Here is a 25224-nt window from a genome sequence, read left to right as displayed (position 1 = left end):
GAGATAAATGGACAAGGGAATCACAGAGAGAGCGATTCTTGTGGAAAGTGTAGTTCAAAAGGTTGCCGAGTGTCCAGACAGCAGAAGTTGCTGATCCTGGAGCTTGCTTTGGTCCTCACTGTAATGAGCAAGAGGGCACTGACCTACAGGGTGGAGAATTAAACTGGCAGCAACCAGAAGTTCAGAGTCACTCCAATGTACTGAACACAGCTGCTCCGAAAAGCAGACACCAAAATTTGTTTGGTTTCTCTAGTACAGAGACCAAATCATAAACACTAAAAAATTAGATTCGTCAGTGAACCACTGCTCCACTTGGAAGGACTAGATCCCTGGATTGGGGGAAGAAAGATTGGGCCAGGGAATTGTGAAGGGAATAGTTCCTTCACAATGATAAAAAACCATAGGAATAAAATTAGGGCATTTGGCCCTTCAAGTCTACTCTGGCATTTGATCATGGCTGATCTATTTTCCCTCTCAACCATATCTTCTTGCCTTCTCCCCATAACCTTTGATGCCCTTACAGATTATGAACTATACCCAATACCCAATGACTTGGCATCCACAGCTGTCTGTGGCAATGAATTCCAGACTCACCACCATTTGGGCTAGAAGAAATTCCTCCTCATCTCTGTTCTAAAGGGACATCCTTATATTCTGAGTCTGTGCCCGCTGGTCTAGACTCTCTATGGGAAATATCCTCTCCACATCCACTCTATCTAGACCTTTCAATATTCAATTGGTTTTAATGAGATCGCCCCTCCAGCGAGTAAAGGCCCAGAGTCACCAAACACTCACACAAAAACCCTTTCATTCCCAGAATCATTCTCATACACCTCCTCTGGACCCTTTCTAATGCCACCACATCCTTTCTTAGATAATGGGACCCAAAACTGCTCACAATACTCCAAAGTTGGTCTGACCAATGCCTTATAAAGCCTCAAAATTTTATATACCAGTGCTCCGGAAATTAATGCTAACGTTACCTTTGCCTTCCTTACTACCAACTCAACCTGCATGTTAACCTTCAGGGAATCTGACCATTGACCAGATAACCCTTTTATTCCCTTGTGTTACTCTATGACGCACTTTGCCCACGCTCCCTGACTTGGTGCCCATCGGGTACATCCCCTGGATTTTTACGCGCTGCATTGGATCCATAAGCTTTTGCTTCACTGGTCACGGACCAGACTGCAGCTGAGCCATAGAAGCATGTGACCTGAAGAACGGCAATTAAACTAAGCACCCATGGGCCTTGAACTGAGATTTCTAGTATGTGCAGAACCTAGAGCAAACAGGGAGGCACGGTTAATATGAGGCTTTACAGTGCCAGTGATTTTGAAGAACAGGAGTCAATTCCAACTACTGTCTGTTTTGTACGCTCTCCCCTTGACCACATGTGTTTCTCCCACATTCCAAAAGCTTACAGGTTAAGGTTAGTAAGTTGTGGGCATGCTATGTTACCTGTGGAAAAATGGTGATAGTCACGGGCTGCCCTCAGATTGTGCTGGTTGCATTTCACCATATGTTTTGATGAAAATCTGACAAATAGAGCTAATCACTCAATAATGTTTATGAGAATAGTTCTGCATGGACTAGATGGGCTGAAGGGCCTGTTTGTGTGCTGTAGTACTCTATGACTCTAATATCAGCTGGACTGCTCAGGATGATTCCTTCACAAACTGAGGTGGCATGGGGAGAGTGGCTGTTTGACTGTGACGTCCAGGATACACAGCCAGGTTGGCAAGGTGCTCACAACCTGCCAACACTGTGTACCGACATTCCCATCACAGCTGGGATTTAATGCTTTTTGCATTGGGGAAAGGAAAATTTAGGCAAAAGACATCTTGGGAATATGTACAGTGGATTCCGGTTAACTGGGATACATCAGGACCAGTATATTTTGGGCCAATGAGGCGGCTGCCCAACTAGTTGAAATGTCATGAAAATAAGTTAAAAAGATATAAAAAAGACAAATTGAGTAACAGTTTATGTATTTAAATGAAATACAGAACATATTAGAACACTACAAATACTACTAGAGTACTATAAAAACTTATTGAGTTAAGAGTTCATTTATGTCACGTTCTTTTGTCTGGAAATGAACAAAATCAGCGCAGACACCTAGGGTAGGTAATGGACTGGATTCATACCATGTTGTCAACGAGTCTTCATTTTCATTGTAAAATTCACGATGATTGTCGATAGCTTCAAAATGTTTGTAGTAACTTGTTGAAGTAGTTTCTGGCGTCTCCGAGCTTGAATGCTTGAAATCGCAGTGAGCAAAACAGTTCTGAATTCTCTTACTGCTTATTTCTTGCCAACTACCAGTGATAAAAGTCACTGTGTTTTAAAGGCAACCACATGCAACTCTTGCTATTTTGCTCGTAGCATGGTGTAGTGTCTAATGGCCACACAAGTGCAGGTGACTGACACTAGTTAGAAACCGTTTAGCAACAGTTGCCTGCCCCAATTAAGCAGCATCGTGCTGCAAATAAGCAAAGGGAATCCCGGCAATTTTCCCCATTAGTTTTTGTTCTTTGAGAGTTGTCCCAAATAAGCAGCTATCCTGATTAACCAACGGTTCAGTTAACCAGAATCCACAGTATACCTTTTGGATGGAAGGAGAAAGGCTTGTTCCCTTTATCAGAATTTCAAGCCCCCTATGATTGAGGTGCTCAGTTAATAGACCTTACATGAGAAACACCATTCATGTTTCCTTTTATATGCTCAAGGCTCAGATCTTTATTGTGTCAATATAAGGTATAGGAAATTGGATTCGGTACAACAGTGATATCCATACACGTTGAATATGGGCACACGAGTATAAAACACAAATAACCTTCATGTCTGCATTATATCATATGGACTCATGTGTAACACACTACCCATACCCCCTCCCGACCACCCAGCCAAATATCCTGAAAAAAATCCACACTGCCTACAACCAATCAGTGGCCAAAGAGCATGAAATGGAACTGATATTCACGTGTGCACAGATGTAGGAGAGGCTAGGGGAAGTTGGTATCGATGTGGGGTTCAGAATGGAGGGGATAGCTAGGTTCTGCTATTCACCACCTACAGTTGACCCAGAAAGTTCAACACACAGCAACCTACCATCAGGGGCTAGTCAGGGTACAGCTTACATGCTAACTGCACATATGCTAGGCTGCCGCTCCTATCTGCATATCATTTTCTCTTGGTAAAGTTGCCATGTTCTCATTTCACAACTTCCCACTAGCATGGACAATGGTGGAGTCAAATCAGCAAGGCCAGCTATGAGCAACAGAGAGAGCATACAGACTTGTAGTTGCAATGTGGGAGTGCTGAGCTGATGGAAAAAGAGGTGACCAAAATCTAAACATCTTCCCTCTTCTCTCCACCATTTGGGCTTTTCAGTTCTTTAGCACGACAGCTCAGCAACATGCAAGGAATAATTGCTGTGCCTACACCATCAATACATCACTGATTTTGGCCACAACCATTTCCCTTTACTTCACAAACCCCTTCTCCCTACCTTTCTAAAGGAACAGAGTATTGGCATGGCCACTGGATAGCACTTAAGAGGGGGATGCTTGAACCTTCAGAAAAGAGGATGGACTCACGGAATGACTTGACCCATAGCTTATAAAATCCAATATAATACAAATGGAGGTTTGATAGTTTAGTTATCAGCTGAGTGCCTTTTGCAAACAAGATCTAAATCCTTCAATAAATGGTTATTTTCAATGAAGGGAATTTCTAATCAAAAACAGTGCTTCCACATCAGAAATGAAAGATGGGTCTTCCCAGGTTGCAATTTCTCTTGAAGCCAATCTTCCACCTTCCACTCTCACCATATTAGGAGGACGTGGTATCTCCAAAAGTCGACCACTGAAAGAAAGTAGAATGATGGAGTGTCAGACTGAGAAGCTGGGGTTGCTCCAAAGGTTAAGAGGAGACTTACTAAAGAAATTGAAAATGACACAGGCTTTCACGAAGAGAAGGAACTGCTCCCAGTGGCAGTCGAATCATTTATCAATGGATAAGGATGGAATATATAAAATGAAAAAGACCTTTGTATTGACACAGTGATTTCTGATCAGGAAAATGCTGCCAGGAAGTGCAGTGGAAGCAGGTTTCAAAAGGGACTTTAAGAACTATTGGAAGAGACCACACTGACTGCTGTTAATTGGTCCTAGTCATAAAAAAGGCACAATAATCCAGAACACATCCGCAGCCACAGAGCAAAGCCACAAGTCAGAACCTCTCAGGCAACTTAGTGTAGAAGGAAAATGTAATCCCAGCTTTGGGCGATGAGCTGAGTTTCAAACATTTGGTAAACTTCTGGGCACTTCAGAACAAAGTTTTCACAAGGAAACACACCTTCAAAGATTGTACATTCAGTGTCTGGGGACAGCACGTGACCACTGGAGTGCTCCAACCTCAAAGAGTACACAGACTGACCCCGGGTAAGCACCACAGTGCCAACATATGGTAGGCAGGTGACTGGCCCCTCCTTAATGAACAGCACAACAATCAAGCAACCCACCCCCAACGGACAGAAATGAGCGGAGACCAGATTAGGTGCAGAATCTTGTTCAATCTTGCAGATCTTGAGAGGCCAAGCTGCTTTCACAGACACATAGGCTCCCCAAGAAGCCTGCAACATTTCTGGCCTTTTTCAGACTGAGATCTGGGAAATGAGACAATGCAGGTTATAGGACTTATACCAACACAATTGTCTTTGTCCACTTCTACCAACACATTAATCTTAGCTGCACCACACCCTACAGACCTGGTCTCAATTCATTTGAACTTCAATGCTTGTGGGCTACAGATATAAGTCATGAACAAACGGCTTTAACTTAGTCAAAACACAGCTGGAGGAGTCATACAATTGTACTGCATGAGCAAATTTATCACAGTTTAGTTTACCAATTTGAATTTAACATTTTGGAACCAGCCTGTTCCTTTACAAGTATCTGCTGCTCTGACTGAATATACAAGTTCAAAAGTAGCTCACTGCTGCACAGCAGCTCAACGTGAAGCATCATTGTGAAGGTCACCAGCAATACGGTCCATGGTAACATCTCACAGCTCTGGGTCTCAGTGGAGAGGTTGGAGGGAAAGTCGTCAAAATGCTAGGAGGGAGCATGTAAACTAGCAAAAGGACTGATCACAAACTGCACCATTTCATGTCATGGATTCTGCTTTGCCCACATAAGCCTGTTCCAAAATACAACAATCAGCAAACTTGGTAAGAATTCTGAGACACTGCACACATTCCATCTGTCCCCAAGGCATAGGACAGGGAGGAGTGATAAAGGCAGCTTTAGGTCAAATTCCCTGCTCTGCTTTGCCATCTGCTTGTTCTGGGATGATAAAAGCTAAACAACTCAATCATAGTGGTTTCAGCACTAAAGTTACACACATCTAAGGAGGCAGAACTCCCGCCCTTTCCATAGATGTCCAAGTTTACACCAATCTCCCTGTGCCCCCTTGCCTCAGCTCACAGTATGACCATTCCTTCTGGAGTGTTCCAGAAACACTCAAGCTTCTCAGGAGTTTTTTTGAGTTTCAAAACGGAGTAGAATTACATCTCGCTCAGAGCAAGCCTAAAAGTGCTCAGTGATTACCAGTGGATTCTTCCTCAGGAATTGTTTTACTAATAGGTCGCTGCAGAAAATTCATTGAATGGTATGTGTCTCAGGAAATCTTGGCATAATTAGGATACAATAAATCCCTCTCCACTATGGGGCACCTTAAGCAATAGAAACTTTTCAGTTCGGAATTCTACAGCTATCAACTCTTGTCCACGAGAGAAGGAACCAGAGAGTGCAAGTACAGAACTTCAGCTGGACAGCAAATATCCTCCAAAAAAAACTGACACAGCTTCTGTAACTGATAAAGGAACACACCCGTACAGGGGAGTAAGGGTCTCCAATGCCAATATCAGGTACACCATGAACTGACATCAACTCTGCCCCAGCTCGTCCTAATAGAAAGTTATGGTACAAAGCCAGGCTTATTGTTCTCAGCCTTGCTCAACTTTAACCAACGGGCAGATGAAAGAAGAGTCCACGTGGTCTCAGACCGAGCTGCATTTGAATTGGAGCGGTCAAAAGGACGGGCAAAGCCGCCTGTGTGCAGTACCATCTTTGTAAGTCTCAGATGAACGGCACAAGTGAACTCAAGTCTAACTTGCAAGGCAGCTGCTTGGATTAACAAGGGATGGCACCAGTCAAATACATTTCATACCACAGCTTAAAGAAGTTATCTCAAAGAGTTTCCAGCTACCTGTATTCGTACACAAAAACATCAATTAGTGTAACAGGGACTACTCAAAACGCAGCCCAAATGCCATGGATCAATCTTGAATTCCCAATAGGAACTTTAAATAAAAGAGAGAAATAAAATCCCTAAACCCATAGTACCTACTGATGAGTATAAACTTAAGAAAACAGTCATAAGGTAATCCAGTTCATATCATTTATACGGAGGTTCTTGAGGAAAAGTACTTCACTGAAACCAGAACCAGTTACCCATCACCTCCTCCCTCCTTTCCTGAGAGAAATGCTCACTCACATGCTACCAGTGAACAGCAGGACCTCCGACAAAGAGAGGAGGGTCACAAATGAACTGATTGGGTTTTCACACTAGCGCTGGGACAATGCGCCCTCTCTATGAGGTACTCAGAGTTGTGGCAACATGCTTTCTTTTCTCCCCTCAAAACATTTTGGTCACATATCAAGTCCGAGCTTGTAAAAAAATATACATAAACAGAAAATAGAATACCAAACAATGCCTTCAGTGAATCTGGTGGACTTAGAAAGTGAGTAACCACCACAATCACATTAACCCCGAGGTCACTGAATGTAATTTTCTTCGTGTAAACCTGAAGTAACCAAGTGAACTTTTTCGCCCCTCCCCCCACTTCCCCAAGCCCATTGCAGGTAAGCAGCATATTAATCAGTGGCAGGATAAAGTTACAGGGTGGCCAGCATCACATCCACTCCACGCCAATGCAGCCACATCCCAAAGGAAACAGGCCTCTGGGCCAGATCACTTCCTCCCTGCTCAAGTGGGCAGCTTTAACAAAGCTGACCAGCCAAACATGTTCACGACTAGCCACTGCTGCTTTGATTTTGTCCCGTAATCCTGATGTGGTAATACAACACAACAAACCAGAATCTCAAAAATTGAATAACACTTAAATAACTGAAAAAATATGGCATAGAAAAAAAGGTTTTCTTTTTAAAAAAGGAGAAGAACAGTTTCATGTTTCGACACATTTGAAGACCAGGATTATTTAATCAAGCCTCTTATCTCGCATTATCTGTGTAATGTCCACTACAGGATGCATCTGGTTGGTTGATGGCCCAGCACTAGGCTTGCCTTGGCCATACCCGGGTATGGGCTCTTCACATGGCCAGCTTGCAGTTGCACAGTTCCTTGTAGATCTGTCGTCGTAGCTTGGGCATGTCCTGCTGGGTGAAGCTGAACGGTTGTCCCAGAGCCAGGCATTTACAGAACTGAAACAGCACAAAGCACTCATATTAGCCCTGGCTTAACCCGAGTGTTTGAAATCTCTTCACTGTCACACACTCCAACTTCTGGTGACCTGCTCCATCTCTGTTCCAATTCTCTATCCTACTGATTCACGTATTTCACCACCCTGCCCAGCTCTTGTCACCTGGTTCCTTTCCCCTACTCCACCCTTCCCATCTGCCCATCACCCACATTTTCCCCTCTGCCCTCCCTACCTTAACTCCACACTCCCCCTTTCCCCCCACCATTCCCCTCAGCCCTCCCTACCTTCACTCCACACTCCACTCCTGCCATTGCCTTTTGCCCTCCCGATCTTAATTTGATGCTCTACCTTCCTGTCCAATCACCTTCAGCCACTCTTCCTTCCCCCATCTGTCTATCACCCCTCCTCACCTGGGGGCATAATTTTTAAGATGACTGAAGAGGGATATCAGAGAGCAGTGGGTGTCAGGGTGGGGGAGAGATTTCCATTCACCATCAAAGTCATGGTTCAGACTAGGTTGTTTTTTAGGTTCACAGGGATGGTTTTGGGGACAGAGGGTAGAGAATCATTTCACTGTGTTTTGATGTTCATATCATAAATAAATGAATCTGAAGTGATTACATTAGGGACATTTCAAAGACTCTCAGGCACATGGATGGCAAGAAAATTGAGGGCTATGTGGGAGGAAAGAGTTAGATTGATCATGGAGGAGGTTATAAGATCATAACACCATAAGACACAGGAGCAAATTTAGGCCATTCGGCCCATTGAGTCTGCTCTGCCATTTCATCATGACTGATCCATTTCCCTCTCAACTCCATCCCCTTGCGTTCCCCCTGCAATTTTTCACACCCTGATGAATCAAAAATCTATCAGCCTCTGCCTTAAATAACAAATCTCTTACTAACTTGGACTTTTGAGTTTTCTCCCCATTCAGAAAAAAGTATACACCTTTTTTCCTTCTACCAAAGTACATGATCATACATTACCAATACTGTATTCCATCTGTCACTTCTTTGCCCATGCTCCTAATTTGTCTATCTCCTTCTGCAGCTCACCGCTTCCTCAACACTACCTGCCCTTACACCTACCTTTGTTAGGTGTTTGCAAACCGGGACCGCTTCTTTTACACAGCGACCCCAATACCAGCCCCCCAGTGAAACACCACTAGTCACCAACAGTCAATCAGAAAAGGCTCCCTTTGACTCCTGCCAATCAGCCAATGCATGGCCTGGACAGAGTAGATGTGGAAAGGATGTTTCCCATAGTGGGTTACTCTAGAAAAAGAGAGCACAGCCTCAGGATAGAGAGGCATTCATTCAAAACAGAGATGCAGAGAAATTTCTTTAGCCAGAAGGTGGTGAATTTGTTGCCATGTACAACTGTGGAGGCCAGGTTGTTGGGTGTATTTAAGGTTAATAATTGGACATGACATCTTGTCAAAGTCCTTCTGAAAATCCAAGTAAATGCCATCCACTGATTTTCCTTTGTCAATCCGACCTGTTATTTCCTCAAAGAATTCAAACAGATTTTCAGGCAAGATTTTCCCTTAAGGAAACCATGCTGACTTTGGCCTGTTTTATCATATGCCTCCAAGTGCCCGAAACCTTATTGTTGACAATTGACTCAAACCATATTCCCAACAACTAAAGTCAGGCTAATTGGCCTATAATTTCCTCTTTTTATTGCCTCCCTCCCTCTTTGAAGTGTGGAGTGACATTTGCAATCTTCCAGTCCTCCGGACCCATTCCAGAATCTCATGATTCTTGAAAGATCATTACTAATGCCTTCATAATCTCTTCAGCTACCTCTTTCACAATCCTGAGGTGTAGTCCATCTGGTCCAGGTGACTTATCTACCTTCAGACCTTCAGTTTCCTAAGCACCTTCGCCCTAGTAATAGTGTAGGTAATGTAATTGGTGGAAATGTACATAATTCACAACTACCAACACTGAGTTGGGGTTCATTTTAAGCAGCTGGTCTGACTTGATGAGGAAATTACTTTCATAAAGAGTTTCACCACGTTTTGTATTCAGTATTGGTGTTCAATAAATGAGTTGCTATGTTTTTTTCTAAACATAAAAGTCTCCTTATTTGTGAAAACCTATATTGGTGACCCTAATGCTCTAGGAAGATTCCAGAGTTATTGAACATGTCAGCCAGCACAATCGCTTTGAAATATCTAGAGATTTGGGAGCAAAATGCTGTCGCTTGGTTTGTACAACCTAGGGCCCAATTTGCACTGCGAGAAATCACCAGTGACACCGCCACATGGTAACGTTGTTGAGCAACTCTACAGCTATGAAGGTGGTGAGTCTACTATAACACCCGCCTGAACACGATAAATACCAATGACTGAAAATTCACTTTTGACAGACTTTTGGACTATTGGAGCCCCAGTGCACCAAAGAGTTGATGTTCTTGCCCAGCCTCAGTGATGCTAAGCCATCAGAGCTAATGGACCACATGCTGTCTCCCCTGGGAAATTACCATCCTTGTTTATTTTTTAAAGAACTTTTGTGTAGCAAATGCCTGATCAAGTTCACATAGCTCTTGCTAATGTACCCGTGAAGGACTATTGGGAGTTTGTTAAAATGGCTGATAGTCTACACTCAACCAGGCAGCAGTGAATCATTCCTCCTCCTTTACATCAATAAGTCTGGTCAGCAAGACCCCTCAACATAAGGATGCCTGCGGCTGTGAAACGGACAACGCCTGGTCTGCTTTGGTATGAATGTGAGGAAATGCCCACTGCCTTGCAGCTTTGACAGTGCCAGTGCATCGGGACATCAAAGGTCTGTGAACACCGTGGGTTCCATCTGCCAGGGTCGATTACTGACACCCTGTCAGGGTGATGCTTCCTGTGTGACACGGGTGCTCAAGTGAGTGTGCTGCCAGTATCACCTATTGCTCAGAAGGTAAAGAGTGATGAAACCTCGCTGGAGGCAGCAGGATCTAGACCTACAGGATACGATGGGTGACACTCTAGTTCTGTGGGCGATCTTACACATGGACTTTGTCCTGACTGAAGTGACTAGACCTCTGCTCGGTGCAGATGTTCTGTGTGTTCGAAGACTATTAGTTGATCTTACGAATTATTATCTTGTGGATGTCAAGGCCATTACCCTGCACCCCCAGTAGGTTCCCCACAATGACTCAGTCAAGTGAATGTACCACGTGAGTTTACTTGACTGCTGGGTGAATTCCAAAACCTCACTAAGCCAACATTTTCCACGACAGTCACAAATCATAGGCTCAAGCACTAGATTTAGGGTAGTGATCTCAGGATTGCTGCCTGTGCCACGTGCTAGCGAGTGCAAGAATAACATGATCAGGCGTATTAATGCGGGGCTGAGAGACTGGTGTAGGGGGCAGGGATTCAGATTCCTGGATCACTGGGGCCTCTTCTGGGGGAAGTACGGCCTGTACAAAAAGGACGGGTTACACCTGAATCCAAAGGGGTCCAATATCCTAGCTGGCACATTTAATAGAGCTGTTAAAAAAAAGTATGTCGCATCTGGAATTATTTCCAGGTAGCGGACGATTTCCTTCCACGCTGCTGTGACGTATTGGGAAATCGCGTACTAGGCAAGCTATAGCAGTGGTTTGCCACTGCCTTCTGCTGGGTGAGGTTTTTTTTAAGAGATCACCAGCTCTTAATGGGAGCCAGCTGGATTTGAACTCGGGACCTCTCGCCCCGAAGTCCAGCACTGATGCCACTACGCCACCAGCCGGCCTGTTAGGAAGGGTTTAAACTAATTTGGGCGGAGGATGGGAACCGGGGTGATAGGGCTGAAGAAGGGGAAAACAGAAATAAATCAAAGATAGCGTGCAACAGATATTATAGAAAGAACAGGTAGGAGATGAGGTTTAATCAAAGCCAGTGACATGAGTTACAGGTCATGTCACTGAGGCGTGGTGTAGTTAAAACAGAAAGCAACAAATACTGGACTGAAAGTGTTATATTTGAATGCACACAGCATAAGGACTAAAATGGACGATCTTGAAATTCAGCTACAGATTGGCAAGCATGAAGTTGTGGCCATCTCTGAAACTTATCTAAAGGATGGCTGCCGTTGGGAGCTGAATGTCCAAGGATATACAGTATATTGGAAAGATAGGTTATTAGGCAGAGGGGGTGGTGTGGCTCTATATATAAGAAATAATATTAAATCATTGGAAAGAGATGACATAGGATTGGAAGGTGTAGAGTCTCTACAGGTTGAGTTAAGAAATGGCAAGGGTAAAAGGACCCTAATGGCAGTTGTATAGTGGCCTATGAGCAGCAGCTGGGATGTGGATTGCAAATTAGAGCAGTAGAAAAGGCATGTCAGAAAATGTCAGATAATTGTTGGGGATTTTAACATGAAAGTGGATTGGGAAAACCAGGTCAGTACTGGACCACAAGTGACAGAATTTCTTCTCTTCTCCTTGCGCCCTTAACTCCTGGTGGAGTCGTCGGGGAGCCGTCATGACCAGCTTTGCACCGTCTGTCCCATCTGTCGGAGCCCGGGTCCCTGTCCATTCTTTAATGTTGTCAGTCCATCTTTTCCTCTGTCTGCCTCTCCTTTTCCCCTCCACAGTTCCTTGTAGAACGGTCTTTGCAAGACCACTGGATCTTGTTACGTGGCCATACCATCTCAGCTTTCTTTCCTTCACTGTTGTGAGAAGGTCTTCATGGGGGCTAATGTGGTGCTGGATGGTCTTGCAGATCTACTCATTTGTGACGTGGTCAAGTATGAGATGCCCAAGATGTTACGATAGCATCTCACACTCACTTGTGATGTGGTCCAAGTATGAGATGCCCAAGATGTTACGGTAGCATCTCATTTCCAATGCCTGTATCTTCCTCTGTAGCACTGCTGTGAGAGTCCATGTCTCGCACGCGTACAAGAAGATGGAGAATATCAATGCACGCAGGAGTCTGATCTTGTATTTCATGGTGATGTTGCTGTCCCTCCATATTGTCTCGAGTTTGGATAGTGTAGTCATTGTCTGTGTGGTTTTTGCCAGGACTTCTGGTCTTGATCCTTCATCACTGATGACTGCCCCAGGTATTTGAACTGCTGCACTTTCTCAAGTTTCTGACCATGGACTGAGATGTCTGTTGTGATGGCACCACAGGCATTTGCCATGAGCTTGGTTTTCTCAGCACTTATTTTCATTCCAAATTTGTAGAATGTCTAAGGGATGGTTTTTTCGAACAGCTTGTTGTTGAGCACACTAAGGGATCAGCTGTGTTGGATTGGGTATTGTGCAATGATCCGGAGGTGATAAGAGAGTTTAAAGTTAAGGAACCCTTAGGGAACAGTAATCACAATATGATCGAGTTCACATTGACATTTGAGAGAGAAAAAATAAAATCCAATGTGTCGGTATTTCAGTGGAATACAGGTGGCCCCCGTTTTTCGAACGTTCGCTTTACGACAGCTCGCTGTTACGAAAGACCTACATTAGTACCTGTTTTCGCTAACCAAAGAGGATTTTCGCTTTTACGAAAAAAGTCGCCCGCTTTATACGTGTGTTTACTCCAAGAAAGACTACCATGACCGTGAAGCCTTGTGTGGGCATTTGTGTGTGCATGCGTGTGCATGTACATACGTATCTGTGTACGTGCGTAGGCGTATGCATGCCGATTTTTTTCTCCAAATCGATTTTGGCTCTCTGTCTTCCCGATCTGATAAGTGAAACTACACCGTTCATACAATATTTCTACTTTATATAGGCTGTATATTTATCATATCATTCCTGCTTTTACCATTATGTTAGTATTATTTTAGGTTTTATGTGTTATTTGGTTTGATTTGGTAGGTTATTTTTTGGGTCTGGGAACGCTCAAAAATTTTTCCCATATAAATTAATGTTAATTGCTTCTTCGCTTTACGATAGTGGTCGACTGGTTGATCTTTGAGACTCCAAAGATCCCGAAAAAAAAAGAAAAATAAAGACACAAATAATGTTGAGAGATTGTTTCCGGGTTGCAGGGTTTTAGTTCTGTTCTTTCTGCACAGTGCACGTGCGTGTAACTCCCCTGCACTACACAGTGTAATTCAGTAGACCCCAACCACTGGGCCGTGAGGAAACAATATGAGTCAGCTGCACCTTTCCTCATTCCCTGTCACGCACTGTTGAACTTGAACCCACGCGAGGTCATCAGTCGCCTAAACACAGTGACACCCTCGCGCAGCAGGAGAGAACTGCCGATGCTACCGGCCTGGAGCGCGGACAGGTGGGCGCCGCCTCTGAACCTGTTTAGCACACCGAATGTTCATAGGGAACCCGGTGCTAAAATATTCGCAAAAGGGGTCAGGATTTCGTAAGTAGCAGAGAAGCTACCTCGCTGCATTCTACTGAAACAATCTTTTCCCAGCCGATAGATCCTACAAGGGGAGCGGGTACTCCCGCACTCCTCGCTCGGTCGGTCACTCTCTCTCGACTGTAACTGCCGTGGCCCCAGCATGGGGACCTTGGCCCTGACCATGTCCTCTCACCCCACCCTAGCTGCACCTGGCCAAGGCATCTGGCGGCGGGCGGGCGGGAGGCTGGAGTTCGGGCCTGGAGTCTGTCTAATGAGGCAATGAAGCCCTCAAAATGGCTTCGGCACCTTGAGTCCAAGCACCCTCGCTTAAAGACAAACCCGTTGAGTTTTGTGAACAGAAAAAATGTGGACTTCCGGTAAGATGGCAATTGTTTAGCTGCTCCGAACTTTTGTTCCGTTACTGTCGCTACCTTTGCACTAAATGTCTCCATCTTTTAAACCTTAGTTAGGAATTATTTCGGTATCTCTTACTTGCCTGTGAATATATCTAACTTACAATGTCTAGCAAGAGTTCTAAATCCGGGAGAAAAGAAGCCGTGACCCCGTCGGACGAGACGCTGGTCGCGCTTGGAAAGCTCCGAGACGAAATCTTAAAGGAATTTAAAACCGCTGTCAAACAGTTAGAAGACAAACTGGATCGGATCAACGATAAAGTGGACAAACATGCTGAACATTTATCTCGCATCGATTCGACTTCTGAAGATTTAGAAAGTCGTGTTCGATACTTGGAGACTCTCTGTTCCAACTTAGAGGAAAAATCTAACAAACTTCTTTCCAAAATGGTGGATCTCGAAAATCGTAGCAGACGCTGTAACATCAGAATTCTGGGATTACCAGAGGCGACTGAAAAGGGATCAACCGTGAAGTTTTTCGCCGAGTTTCTGTGTGAGTTATTCGGGAAAGATTTGCTTCCGAAGCCGCCCGAGCTCGAACGGGCACACAGAGTTTACGTTCCCCCCGGAATTCTGGGCTCCCACCCGCGACCAGCAATACCAGGTAAAACACAGTCTGATTGTGGAGGCGCGTCACAGGGGGTCGCTTCCCTTCAAGGATACAACCATTCGCTTTGTGGAAGATTTTGCACCCCAGACCTTAAAGATGCGCGCTGAGTTTAAAGGCGCAATGAAAGTGCTTTTTGATCGTGGTTTCAAACCTTCCCTTCGTAACCCTGCTGATCTACGAATCAAGCTTAATACCAGGAAATATAAGTGGTTCAAATCAGCGAAGGAAGCTGAAGCGTTTGTGGCAAGTCTTCCGGCTATCCAGCCATCTTCGGAATCTGATCGGACCTCATAAAATGGTGGATAAGTACTCCTCGTAGTAAAATTACTTTCTCTGGACTCGGAATTCACTTAAATCACTCGGACATTATTCATTGAAACTTTAAGGGCCGTTGACAATCTCTCCCGGGATTTGGTGTGTGTGTAATCTATTTTTATTCTTGTATAACTTTACCTACAGAGTTCTGCAACTAACTCTAACTTGTTTTGGAGGTTCGAAGTCTTTAGTGAAGGCCTCCCTGTTTGTTGGTTCACAGTTCAACTGCTGATTTATTTTTCCTTTGTTTTAAATATTTATTTATGTTATCTTTTTCTTTTCTTCACCCCTTTTTTCTAATCTCTGAATTTTTTTCTCCCTTCTCTGTAAATGGTTGATAAGCACTCGTCTTGAATTTATAACTTACCCCTTCCTCTTTTTTTTCTTTTTCCTTCTTACCTTTTGTAACGGGGGATTTCTTTTTCTTTATTACTGTGTATGTAATCAAAATGGCGTCTTTGTTTTGTTAAAAGTAGGAATGCTGGCGCCTGTGTTAATAGTAGGAATGCTAGCGTCTTTGTTATGATAAGTGCTGGAAGCTTGTTTGGGACTGTAAACTGATTGTTGGGGGGGATTTTGGGGAGTCGGCGCGATGGAGTGAGAGAGAGAGGACGGGATGCTGGAAGCTGGGCGACGGTCCCCAGCCCAAGGTTTTCGGTGATGAGAGGAGACGGAGACAGAGGAGTGTGGAGCGTCTGGTCGACCACCATGGGTGTCCCAGGAGGCGGGTCGAGGAAGTCGGAGGGGATCGAATGGTGGCCAGAAGACTTCAGTAATTGAGCTCCAACGGTTGTGCACGAAGTGGTTTGGACTTTGATAAGTTTGGCGCCTTTTCTTTTTTTCTCTTATTCATATATACTGTATAGTTAGTAATCGCTTAGTTATAGTAATCTTTATAAATTGTACTCATTTAATCGCATAAGGTGTACTGTCTGTGTTTTTTGGGCGAGGCGGGGACATCACACAGCATCCACACCAGCTGATTACCCAGTTTGGCGGGGCCAAAGGCTGCTCCCCCTAGACTAGAACGAGTTTGAGCGATGCCTGAGGCGACCCAGGGGTTACATTGTGGGATGCTCGTCCGGGATTGATTTCTGTGGAAGCTGTGTGATCGCCCTCTTTAAATTATGTCTGCGGCGAAGAGCTGGTGTGCCTTTGTGGGTGTGCGATTGCCGGTTATCTCTGCATGTGTGTTGGGTGGGGTGGCTGCTGTTGGTAGCCCGGAGGGCGTTGTTCGAGTTCCGACTAGCGCTGACGAAAAGGTGGTGGGGCCATGGGTTGTCCGTACTGTTTGGAGAGTGAGGAGTGACAGGTTGGGATGTTTCAGCTATGGTGGGCTCCGCCCGGTTGTTGGAATAATGTCCAGCCCTAAAGGGGTGGAGATGTGGGCGGAGCAGACCTCTCAGTTGTTGGGTGAGTGGCAGTGCTTGGCTGAGGGAAAGCGACAGGGATTGGTTGAAAGTTTGAGTAGGCGGGCTGGTAGCGTTGTTAGAACTGTCGGGAGCAATTATCTCGAAGTGACAGCTGCCAGTTCTGGGAAAGTGTGGGAAAATGCGTGTGGTTCGACTGGAAGTCAAATGCCGCAGCTGGGGGGCTTATCATATCCGTGGCAGGAGATTGGTGGGAAGTTTTTAGGGTATCCCTTTTGGTTAGGAGGGCAGATAAATTGCTTGCGGAGACAGGGGGATCTGTCAAGGGGATCAGTTGTTCCGTTGATCCGAGAGGTGTTGGGAAACTTAGAGGAGGCCCAGTGGGGGAACGGCTTGGGGTCTCTGGGGGAGCACGTTCCCAGCAATGTACCAAGGAACTCCCGCAAGGAACAGACCCTATTCCTGAAGGCTTAGAGGGACCACGCACTCAGGTGTTGTTACGGATGGATAGAGGTCAAGTTAAAGCCATCCTCGGCACCGGGGCACCGGTTAAGTTGCTGTACAGTTTGTTTTATAACCGTTTTTGGAAGCCTTTACCCTTGATGACATTGACGGCACTGGAGATTTGGGGTACCAGTGCCGGTGATTATAAAGACGACGGTTGTTGGTCAGTGAAAATGGAGTTCTTAGAGGCAAATGTGGAGGTGACTGAGGTTCGTGAATCGTTAATGCTGATGTGTCCGGACACTGTTGAGACGGGCAGCGTTTCGGTTATGGAGAGAACCAATATCCTGTTGGTGCGCTTGGGGGCCTGCCCGGAGGAGGCGGGTGAGAGCTGTTTGGAGGCATTATCGATGCACCCAGAGTTTTGAGCTGCTTGTGCGGACGTGTGTAGCAGCATTGGGCCGATACCGAATTCAAACAAGAGCCGGTGGTGGTATGGCCTGGAGGAGTATCTGAGGGTGAGATCCTCTTAGTGGACGCTGCGAAATACCACCAGGGAGGGGAGTTGACTGCTGAAGACACCTCGGTGAGGCAGAGGTTGCGGCGACTGGCCCCTACAGCGTGGCAGACGTAGGCAGCGTGTGTGTGGATTATATTGGGCCGTAGAGGCGATGGCCTATCTGAGTGGTGCGAAGAGGTTTAAGGTGCTGGATCTGAGGAGTGGATGTTGCCAGATCCCGATGAGTGAGGCCAACAAGGAGAAGACGGCGGTTATAAGTTCCCTAGGAGTCTTCCGGTCCGAAAAGATACCACAGGGTATCTCCGGAGCCCTTGCAACCTTCCTGCAGGGCATGTGGAAGACCATGGGGGTGTGGAGGCGTTTGGAATTTTGACGTATGTGGATGATTTCTTGGTATTTGGATTTGCCTCAGGAGAATATGAAGTGAGGTCGTTGCAGGAGCGGCTGAGAACTACAGAGTTAAAGTGTTTTCTGGACACGTGCCAGGGCTGGCGAAGGTTGCAGCTCGTGAGTGACTGTCTCTACGGAATCAAGTTTGAAATGAAGACTGAGAGACCGGAGAGAGTGATCTGGAACCATTTGAAAGACTTACAAGTTGGAGAGAACGAAGAAAGTTGTTTGACTGAGGGCCACAGCAAACTGAAAGCCTGGAGAAGGGAGCTTGCGGAGGTGAAGAAATTGCGGACAAATCTCGGAAGGGGGAAGCGGTAGCTTGAAGGGAACCTGAAGATGACCATCGACAGTTCAAATGAAGTGCAAAACCTGAAGGTTGATCTGGAAGAAGTCATGAGGAGAAAAAAAGCTGGAGAGAAGTGCAGTGAATACTGAACTGGAGGGTGACCAATCTTTAACTGCTGTTTTTCAGGTCGGGGTGGAAGAAGCTGTTGGAGTAACTGCATTCCAGATTGAGATGGCCGGGATGCGGGAGTCAGAACTGCTGAGCCAGGGGCCAGAGAAGATGATAATCTCAATTGCAGGAGGCTGAAGAGACTGCAGGAGCAGTGCAGGCCACGTGTTTCCGTTTGGAGAAGATCAAACAGCAGCTACCGATCAAAGAAATGAGGAAGAATACGGATTCAAAGGCTGATGTGCTGGATGTGTGGTACATGCTGCCTTTTGCTGACTTTCCCTCGATTGAGGAAGGGACCTTTGGCCCTTCTTCCACTGAGGCAGGTGTAGTGGGGAGGGTTAGCTGTGTGCAGTGTGGGGCATGAGTGAGAGGTTGAAAGAGGAGTTGGTAGTGGACCCAAGGTACCCCCAGCTGTGTCCTAGCCTAAGGGTTTAGGTGAGGGGGGGTACGGAGGTCTCAGAAGGGTTAGGGAACGCCCAGATAGTTGGCCTATATAGCGCCTAAGGAACAGGGCGTGAGGTTTACTGTGTGGGGAGGAGATGTCACTGCTTGTGCTTGGGTTACGGTGTGTTGGCAGGAAAGGTGACGAGTTATCTAATAGTCATGGGGACATGACTTTTATTTGGTGGGGGGAGTGTGTAACGGGGGGTTTCTTTTTCTTTGTTACTGTGTATGTAATCAAAATGGCGTCTTTGTTTTGTTAAAAGTAGGAATGCTGGCGCCTGTGTTAATAGAAGGAATGCTAGCGTCTTTGTTATGATAAGTGCTGGAAGCTTGTTTGGGACTGTAAACTGATTGTTGGGGGGGATTTTGGGGAGTCGGCGCGATGGAGTGAGAGAGAGAGGACGGGATGCTGGAAGCTGGGCAAGGTTTTCGGTGATGAGAGGAGACGGAGACAGAGGAGTGTGGAGCGTCTGGTCGACCACCATGGGTGTCCCAGGAGGCGGGTCGAGGAAGTCGGAGGGGATCGAATGGTGGCCAGAAGACTTCAGTAATTGAGCTCCAACGGTTGTGCACGAAGTGGTTTGGACTTTGATAAGTTTGGCGCCTTTTCTTTTTTTCTCTTATTCATTTATACTGTATCGTTAGTAATCGCTTAGTTATAGTAATCTTTATAAATTGTACTCATTTAATCGCATAAGGTGAACTGTCTGTTTTTTGGCGAGGCGGGGACATCACACAGCATCCACACCAGCTGATTACCCAGTTTGGCGGGGCCGAAGGCTGCTCCCCCTAGACTAGAACGAGTTTGAGCGATGCCTGAAGCGACCCAGGGGTTACACTTTTTTTTCCCCTTTCTCTTACTTTATTCTTCTATAATGTTTCGCGGGTAGGTTAGTTTTGGTTTTCTTCCGATTTTCTCTGTATTAAGTTGTATATTTCTGCAGAAGGTGTTCTAATCTGTAGTTATGTTTTCTAGTGCATAAAATTGTTACTATTTGCTATAATATTTATACGGAAATGTTGTTAATGACACAGATCTGGAAGTTGTATTTGGGTTAATTTTTTTGGTAGAGCTAGCTACTTGTTTTAGTAGCCGTCTAGTTTTGGGTTGTGCGGGTGGGATGGATTTTCCAGTTCCAACATCTCTTTATTGCTTAGGACATGTTTATATTTTGACCTTACGAATCTATGTTTACATCTCTGCTCCCAGACTGCTATTGTACTGCTTGACTTTTTATATGCCTGCTGCCTTTTATGCATTAGTAATTGATAATGGCTAGTGCACTTAAATTCGTGAGCTGGAATGTAAAGGGACTGAACCACCCTGTTAAAAGGAGGAAGGTATTCTCACATATCAAACAACTCAAAGCTGACATTGCTTTCCTTTAAGAAACTCATATTCGTTGTTTTGATAACTCCCGGCTTCTGTCAAAGTGGGCGGGTCAGCATTTTCATTCATCCTTTGCCGCTAAAGCTAGGGGAGTTTCCATTCTTATTAATTCAAATATTCCTTTTGAACTCCATAATAAAATATCTGATACAAATGGCCGTTTTATTATTGTTTCCAGTAAACTATATAACACTAAAGTTGCACTAGCAAACCTGTATGCCCCCAACTTTGATGATGTTAACTTTTTTGAACTGTTTTTTTCCTCACTACCAGACTTAAACTCATACTCTCTTATATTGGGTGGTGATTTCAACTGTTGGTTGGATCCTAAACTGGACCGATCGTCCTCTGTTACCAGATCACCTACTAACTCTGCCTTAGCTATTCAATCGGTTCTTAATTCGGATCTAAAGATCCATAAGGTCTGGGGACCTTTTATCGAGTACTTTCATAACCTTCCTCTTGACTAGGGTTTTTTTTTTTTTCCTTTTTTTTTCTTTTCAGTCCCTTGCTTTCAGCTCCCTTTTTTTTTTCTGGTAGTAGGCATTATTATCCTCTGTTGCTAAGTGTATTCACAGTCTGGGAGTTTGACTGTCCGGACTTATACTCTTTATACTGTGTGGTGGTTGGTCTGGAGTTGTTGTTTTTTTCTTGTGTTGTGGGGCTTGGGGAGGATGCTAAGCTCACTTGTCTTTAATTTAGGTGCTTTTTTTGTTAAATTCTCTTCCTTTGTAGCATATTGTTATTGTATGCTTAATCTTGCACTGTATTAATGCTCCTCATTGGGATTTGGGGTTTTTAATTTTGTAAAATGTTTTGAAAAACTAATAAAAAAAAATTTAAAAAAAAGAAAAGAAAAAACGTGAGCAAGTGGGACAGAAGCTAAGTGCCGAGAGCCGCGAAAACTAAATTATGGAATAGACTGGACATAAGGAACCTGCTTCGAGTATCGCTGTATTCCAGTTGTGTTTAACACCCCACTGCCCTCGTCGGCCAGTCCGCAAGAATATTGACAATATTAAACTGGTCTGCGGTGCAAGAAAGGGTGGGTACCCCTGGTGTTTATACATTATTTCTACTTCTAGGTTGCAGGGTTTTACTTCCAGTCTTTTCTGCCCCAGTGCGCATGCATGTAACTAATTGATCTGGGGTCGATCTCACCTTTCACTAAGGCCAAGGTAGAGGATCTTGGCTTAAAAAGGTTGGTGACCACTACTTTACAACATTTCGGCTTACAAACGGTTTCACAGGAACGCTCTAACCTTTGAATTGCGGGGGGAACCTGTAAAGGAAATTACAATGGCCTGAGAGAGGAACTGGCTGAAGTTGACTGGAAAGGGACATTTGCAGGAATGACAGCAGAGCAGCAACGGCTGGAGTTTCTGCAAAAAATGAGGGAAGTGCAAGACAGATATATTCCAAATAAGAAGGAGGACACTACCATGGCTGACAAGTGAAGTCAGAGCCAAAGTAAAAGCAAAAGGAAGGACATACAAGGAAGCCAGAGCTAGTGGGAAGGTAGAGGATTGGGGAGCTTTTAAAAACTTGCAAAAGGAAACTAAGAAGGTCACTCGGAAGGAAAAGATGAATTATGAGAGGAAGCAGGCGACTAATATCAAAGGACATACTAAAAGCTTTTTTAAGTATATAAAGGGTAAAAGAGTGTCGAGGGCAGATATAGGACCAAATCAAAATGACGGTGGAGATATTGTAATGAGAGATGCAGAGATGGCAGAGGAATTTTTCATCAGTCTTCACAGTGGAAGACGTCTGCAGTATACCAGACATTCAAGAGTGTCAGGGAAGTGAAGTCAGTGCAGTGAAAATTACGACTGAGAAGATGCTTAATGGTCTGAGGGTGGATTAATCTCCTGGACCTGACGGAATGCACCCTCGGGTTCTGAAGGAAGTAGCTGGAGAGATTTCAGAGGCATTAATGATGATCTTTCAAGAATCTATAGATTCTGGCATTGTACCGGATGACTGGAAAATTGCAAATGTTACTCCACTGTTTAAGAAGGGTAGGTCAGCAGAAAGGAAACTATAGACCTGTTAGCCTGACATCAGTGGTTGGAAAGTTGTTGGAACTGATTGTTAGGGGTGAGATTATGGAGTACCTGGAGGCATATGACAAGATAGGCCAAAACCAGCATGGTCTCCTGAAAGGAAAATCCTGCCTGACAAACCTACCTCAATTCTTTAAGGAAATTACAAGCAGGGTAGACAAAGGAGATGTAGTAGATATGGTGTACTTGGGTTTTCAGAAGGCCTTTAACAAGGTGCCACACGTGAGGCTGCTTAGCAAGATAAGAGCCCATGGAATTACAGGGAAGTTACTAGCAAGGATGGAGCATTGGCTGATCAGCAGAAAACAGAGAGTGGGAATAAAGGGATCCTATTCTGGCTGGCTGCCGACTACCAGTGGAGTTCCACAGGGGTCAGTGTTGGGACCGCTGCTTTTTACAATGTATGTCAATGATTTGGACTATGGGATTAATGGATTTGTGGCTAAATTTGCCTATAATTCAAAGATAGGTGGAGGAACGGGTAGTGTTGAGGAAACAGAGAGTTAGATAGTTTAACGGAATGGGCAAAGAAGCGGCAAATGAAATACAATGTTGGAAAGTGTATGATCATGTACTTTGATGGAAGAAATAAACGAGCAGACTATTATTTAGATGGAGAAAGAATTCAAAATGCAGAGATGCAAAGGAACTTAGGAGTCCTTATTCAAGATACCTTAAAGGTTAACCTCCAGGTTGAGTCAGTTGTGAAGTAGGCGAATGCAATGTTGGCATTCATTTCTAGAGGTATAGAATATAAGAGCAGGGCTGTGAGGTTGAGGTTCTATAAGGCACTCATGAGACCACATTTGGAGTATTGTGTGCAGTTTGGGGCTCCGTATTTTAGAAAGGATATACTGACATTGGAAGGGTTCAAAGATTCACAAGAATGATTCCAGGAACAAAAGGGTTACTGTATGAGGAACGTCTGGCAGCTCTTGGGCTGTACTCCCTGGAGTTCAGGAGAATGAGGGGGGATCTCATAGAAACATTCTGAATGTTAAAAGACCTGAACAGATTAGACATGGCAAAGTTATTTCCCATGGTAGGGGATTCTAGGATAAGAGTGCACGACTTCAGGATTGAAGGACGTCCTTTTAGAACTGAGATGCGGAGAAATTACTTTAGTCAGAGGGCAGTAAATCTGTGGAATTTGTTGCCACGAGTAGCTGTGGAAGCAAAGTGATTGGATGTATTTAAGGCAGAGATAGATAGGTTCTTGATTAGCCAGGGCATCAAAGGGTATGGGGTGAGAGCAGGGGAGTGGGAATGATTGGAAGAATTGGATCAGCCCATGATTGAATGGCGGAGCAGACTCAATGGGCCCTATGGCCTACTTCTGCTCCTATATCCTATGGTTTTATTTCTATAACTAGCCCACACACAAATGGACCCAACAAAGCTGGCAACCATGAAGGCTGAGTTTGCTAACATGGAAACTTGGCACTATATGCCAGTCAAATAGTCTCTGGGCTTCACCCCTTCATATGGTCCCTAAGTTCAATGGCGGTTGTCGCCCTTGTGGCGATTACCAATGCCTTAATGAGGCCACAACCCCTGATCGTTACTCGGTCCCACACATTCAGTACTTTTCAGCATGTTCTGCTAGAAAATTAATTTTTTCCAAAGTCGATCTAGTTAGGGGCTACCACCTGTATACCTGTGTGCTCAGAGGACATTCCCAAAATGGTTGTGATAACCCCATTTGGCCTCTTTCAGTTTCTGTGAATGCGTTTGGGTTGAAAAATGCAGTGCACACTTTCCAGTAGCTGATGGACTCTGTATTAAAAGACTTGGATGACATACTAGTCGCCAGTGCATCCAAATCCAAACACATTTCGAGTACTTATGCCAACATGGGTGATTGTCCATGAGCTACTGAACTTTTGCTTCCCCTGTATAGTGCGCTTAAAGACAACATCCCTAATCGCATGTTTGACTGGTCAGTGGACATGACCAGAGCAGTTAATGAAACTAAAGAAGCTCTTTCCAACGTGACCCTACTGGCACACCCGCTCCCCAACGCACCTGCAGCCATTACTACTGACGGCTCAGACTACGCTGTGGGTGCTGTGCATGAACTTGGTCAGAGGCATGTTGCAGCTATCCGTCTTCATCAGCCTGTAGCTCCGTTCCCCCCCCCCCCACCCCCCACAAGGAAGTACAACATGTTTGACTGTGAGTTTCTTGGTCTCCATCTGGCTGTCCTCCATTTTCGTTTTCTTCTAGAGGGTCGGAATTTCACAGCGTTCATTGACCACAAACCCCTCGTGCACACAATGGTCAAAATATCAGACTCTTGGTCTGCCCAACTCACCTACACATCAGAGTTCACAACTGATGTACAACATAACAACAGAAAGATAATGCTGTGGTTGATTGCCTCTCACGGCCAGTCCTTGAGGCCATACATATAGGGGTTGACTATGCTGGCATTGTAGCTGACCAAGAGGTCCAGGTTTACCGAACAGCAGTCAGGGGCTTGCATTTGGCTGACATTAAGTTTGGGGAAGCTGGGGTTTCTCTTCTGTGTGATGTCTCAACCGGTTGTCCTCACCCATGGTGCCCACAACCTAGAGGCATACTGCTTTTCAGAAACTGGTTGCATTAAAATTTGTGTGGCATGGCCTCAGAAAAGACGTGAGTGATTGTACTGCAGCCTGTGCGGAGAGCCAGAGGGAAAAAAATTAACCGTCATGTCCAAGTGCCATTGACTTCTTTTGAGGTTCCTGAGCGTCAGTTTGACCACATCAATGTGGACCTGGTTGGTCCTCTTCCTCCTCACGCGGTTTCAGGCACCTACTTACCATGGTGGACAGTACCACCAGGTGGCCAGAGATTGACCCTCTAGCATCGATGATAGCTGCAGACGTGGGCTGGGCATTCATCAGCACCTGGTTTGCTCAGTTTGCTGCCCCATCTGATACTTCCTCTGAATGCGGTCCTCAATTCATATCAGACCTACGATACATCATGGCCTCTGAGAGTGGTTTCACT

At 45.0% G+C, this 25224-nt stretch overlaps 1 protein-coding gene across 3 annotated transcripts in view; it reads right to left on the bottom strand.

Moving 5' to 3' along the window:
- Positions 1 to 1974: 1974 nt before the first annotated feature.
- Positions 1975 to 25224, bottom strand: part of LOC140729368 (uncharacterized) — a 74288-nt gene continuing 51038 nt past the window's right edge. Inside the window, exons 11-12 of one of the 3 annotated variants that reach the window (XM_073049031.1) lie at positions 7386 to 7511; positions 1975 to 3870 (exon numbers count right to left, since the gene is read on the bottom strand). In XM_073049031.1, the coding sequence (XP_072905132.1) occupies positions 7401 to 7511 (111 nt within the window). In that variant the 3' untranslated portion in view covers positions 1975 to 3870; positions 7386 to 7400. Of the gene's footprint in view, positions 7512 to 25224 lie in introns of all 3 variants that reach the window. The other 2 variants (XM_073049029.1, XM_073049032.1) reach the window with 2 other exon arrangements.

The sequence above is a fragment of the Hemitrygon akajei genome, chromosome 6 (assembly GCF_048418815.1).
Source record: "Hemitrygon akajei chromosome 6, sHemAka1.3, whole genome shotgun sequence".
In the NCBI taxonomy this organism is placed as follows: domain Eukaryota; kingdom Metazoa; phylum Chordata; class Chondrichthyes; order Myliobatiformes; family Dasyatidae; genus Hemitrygon; species Hemitrygon akajei.
Note: the sequence above shows the minus strand (reverse complement) of the source record. Positions and strands in the feature narration are given on the sequence as shown.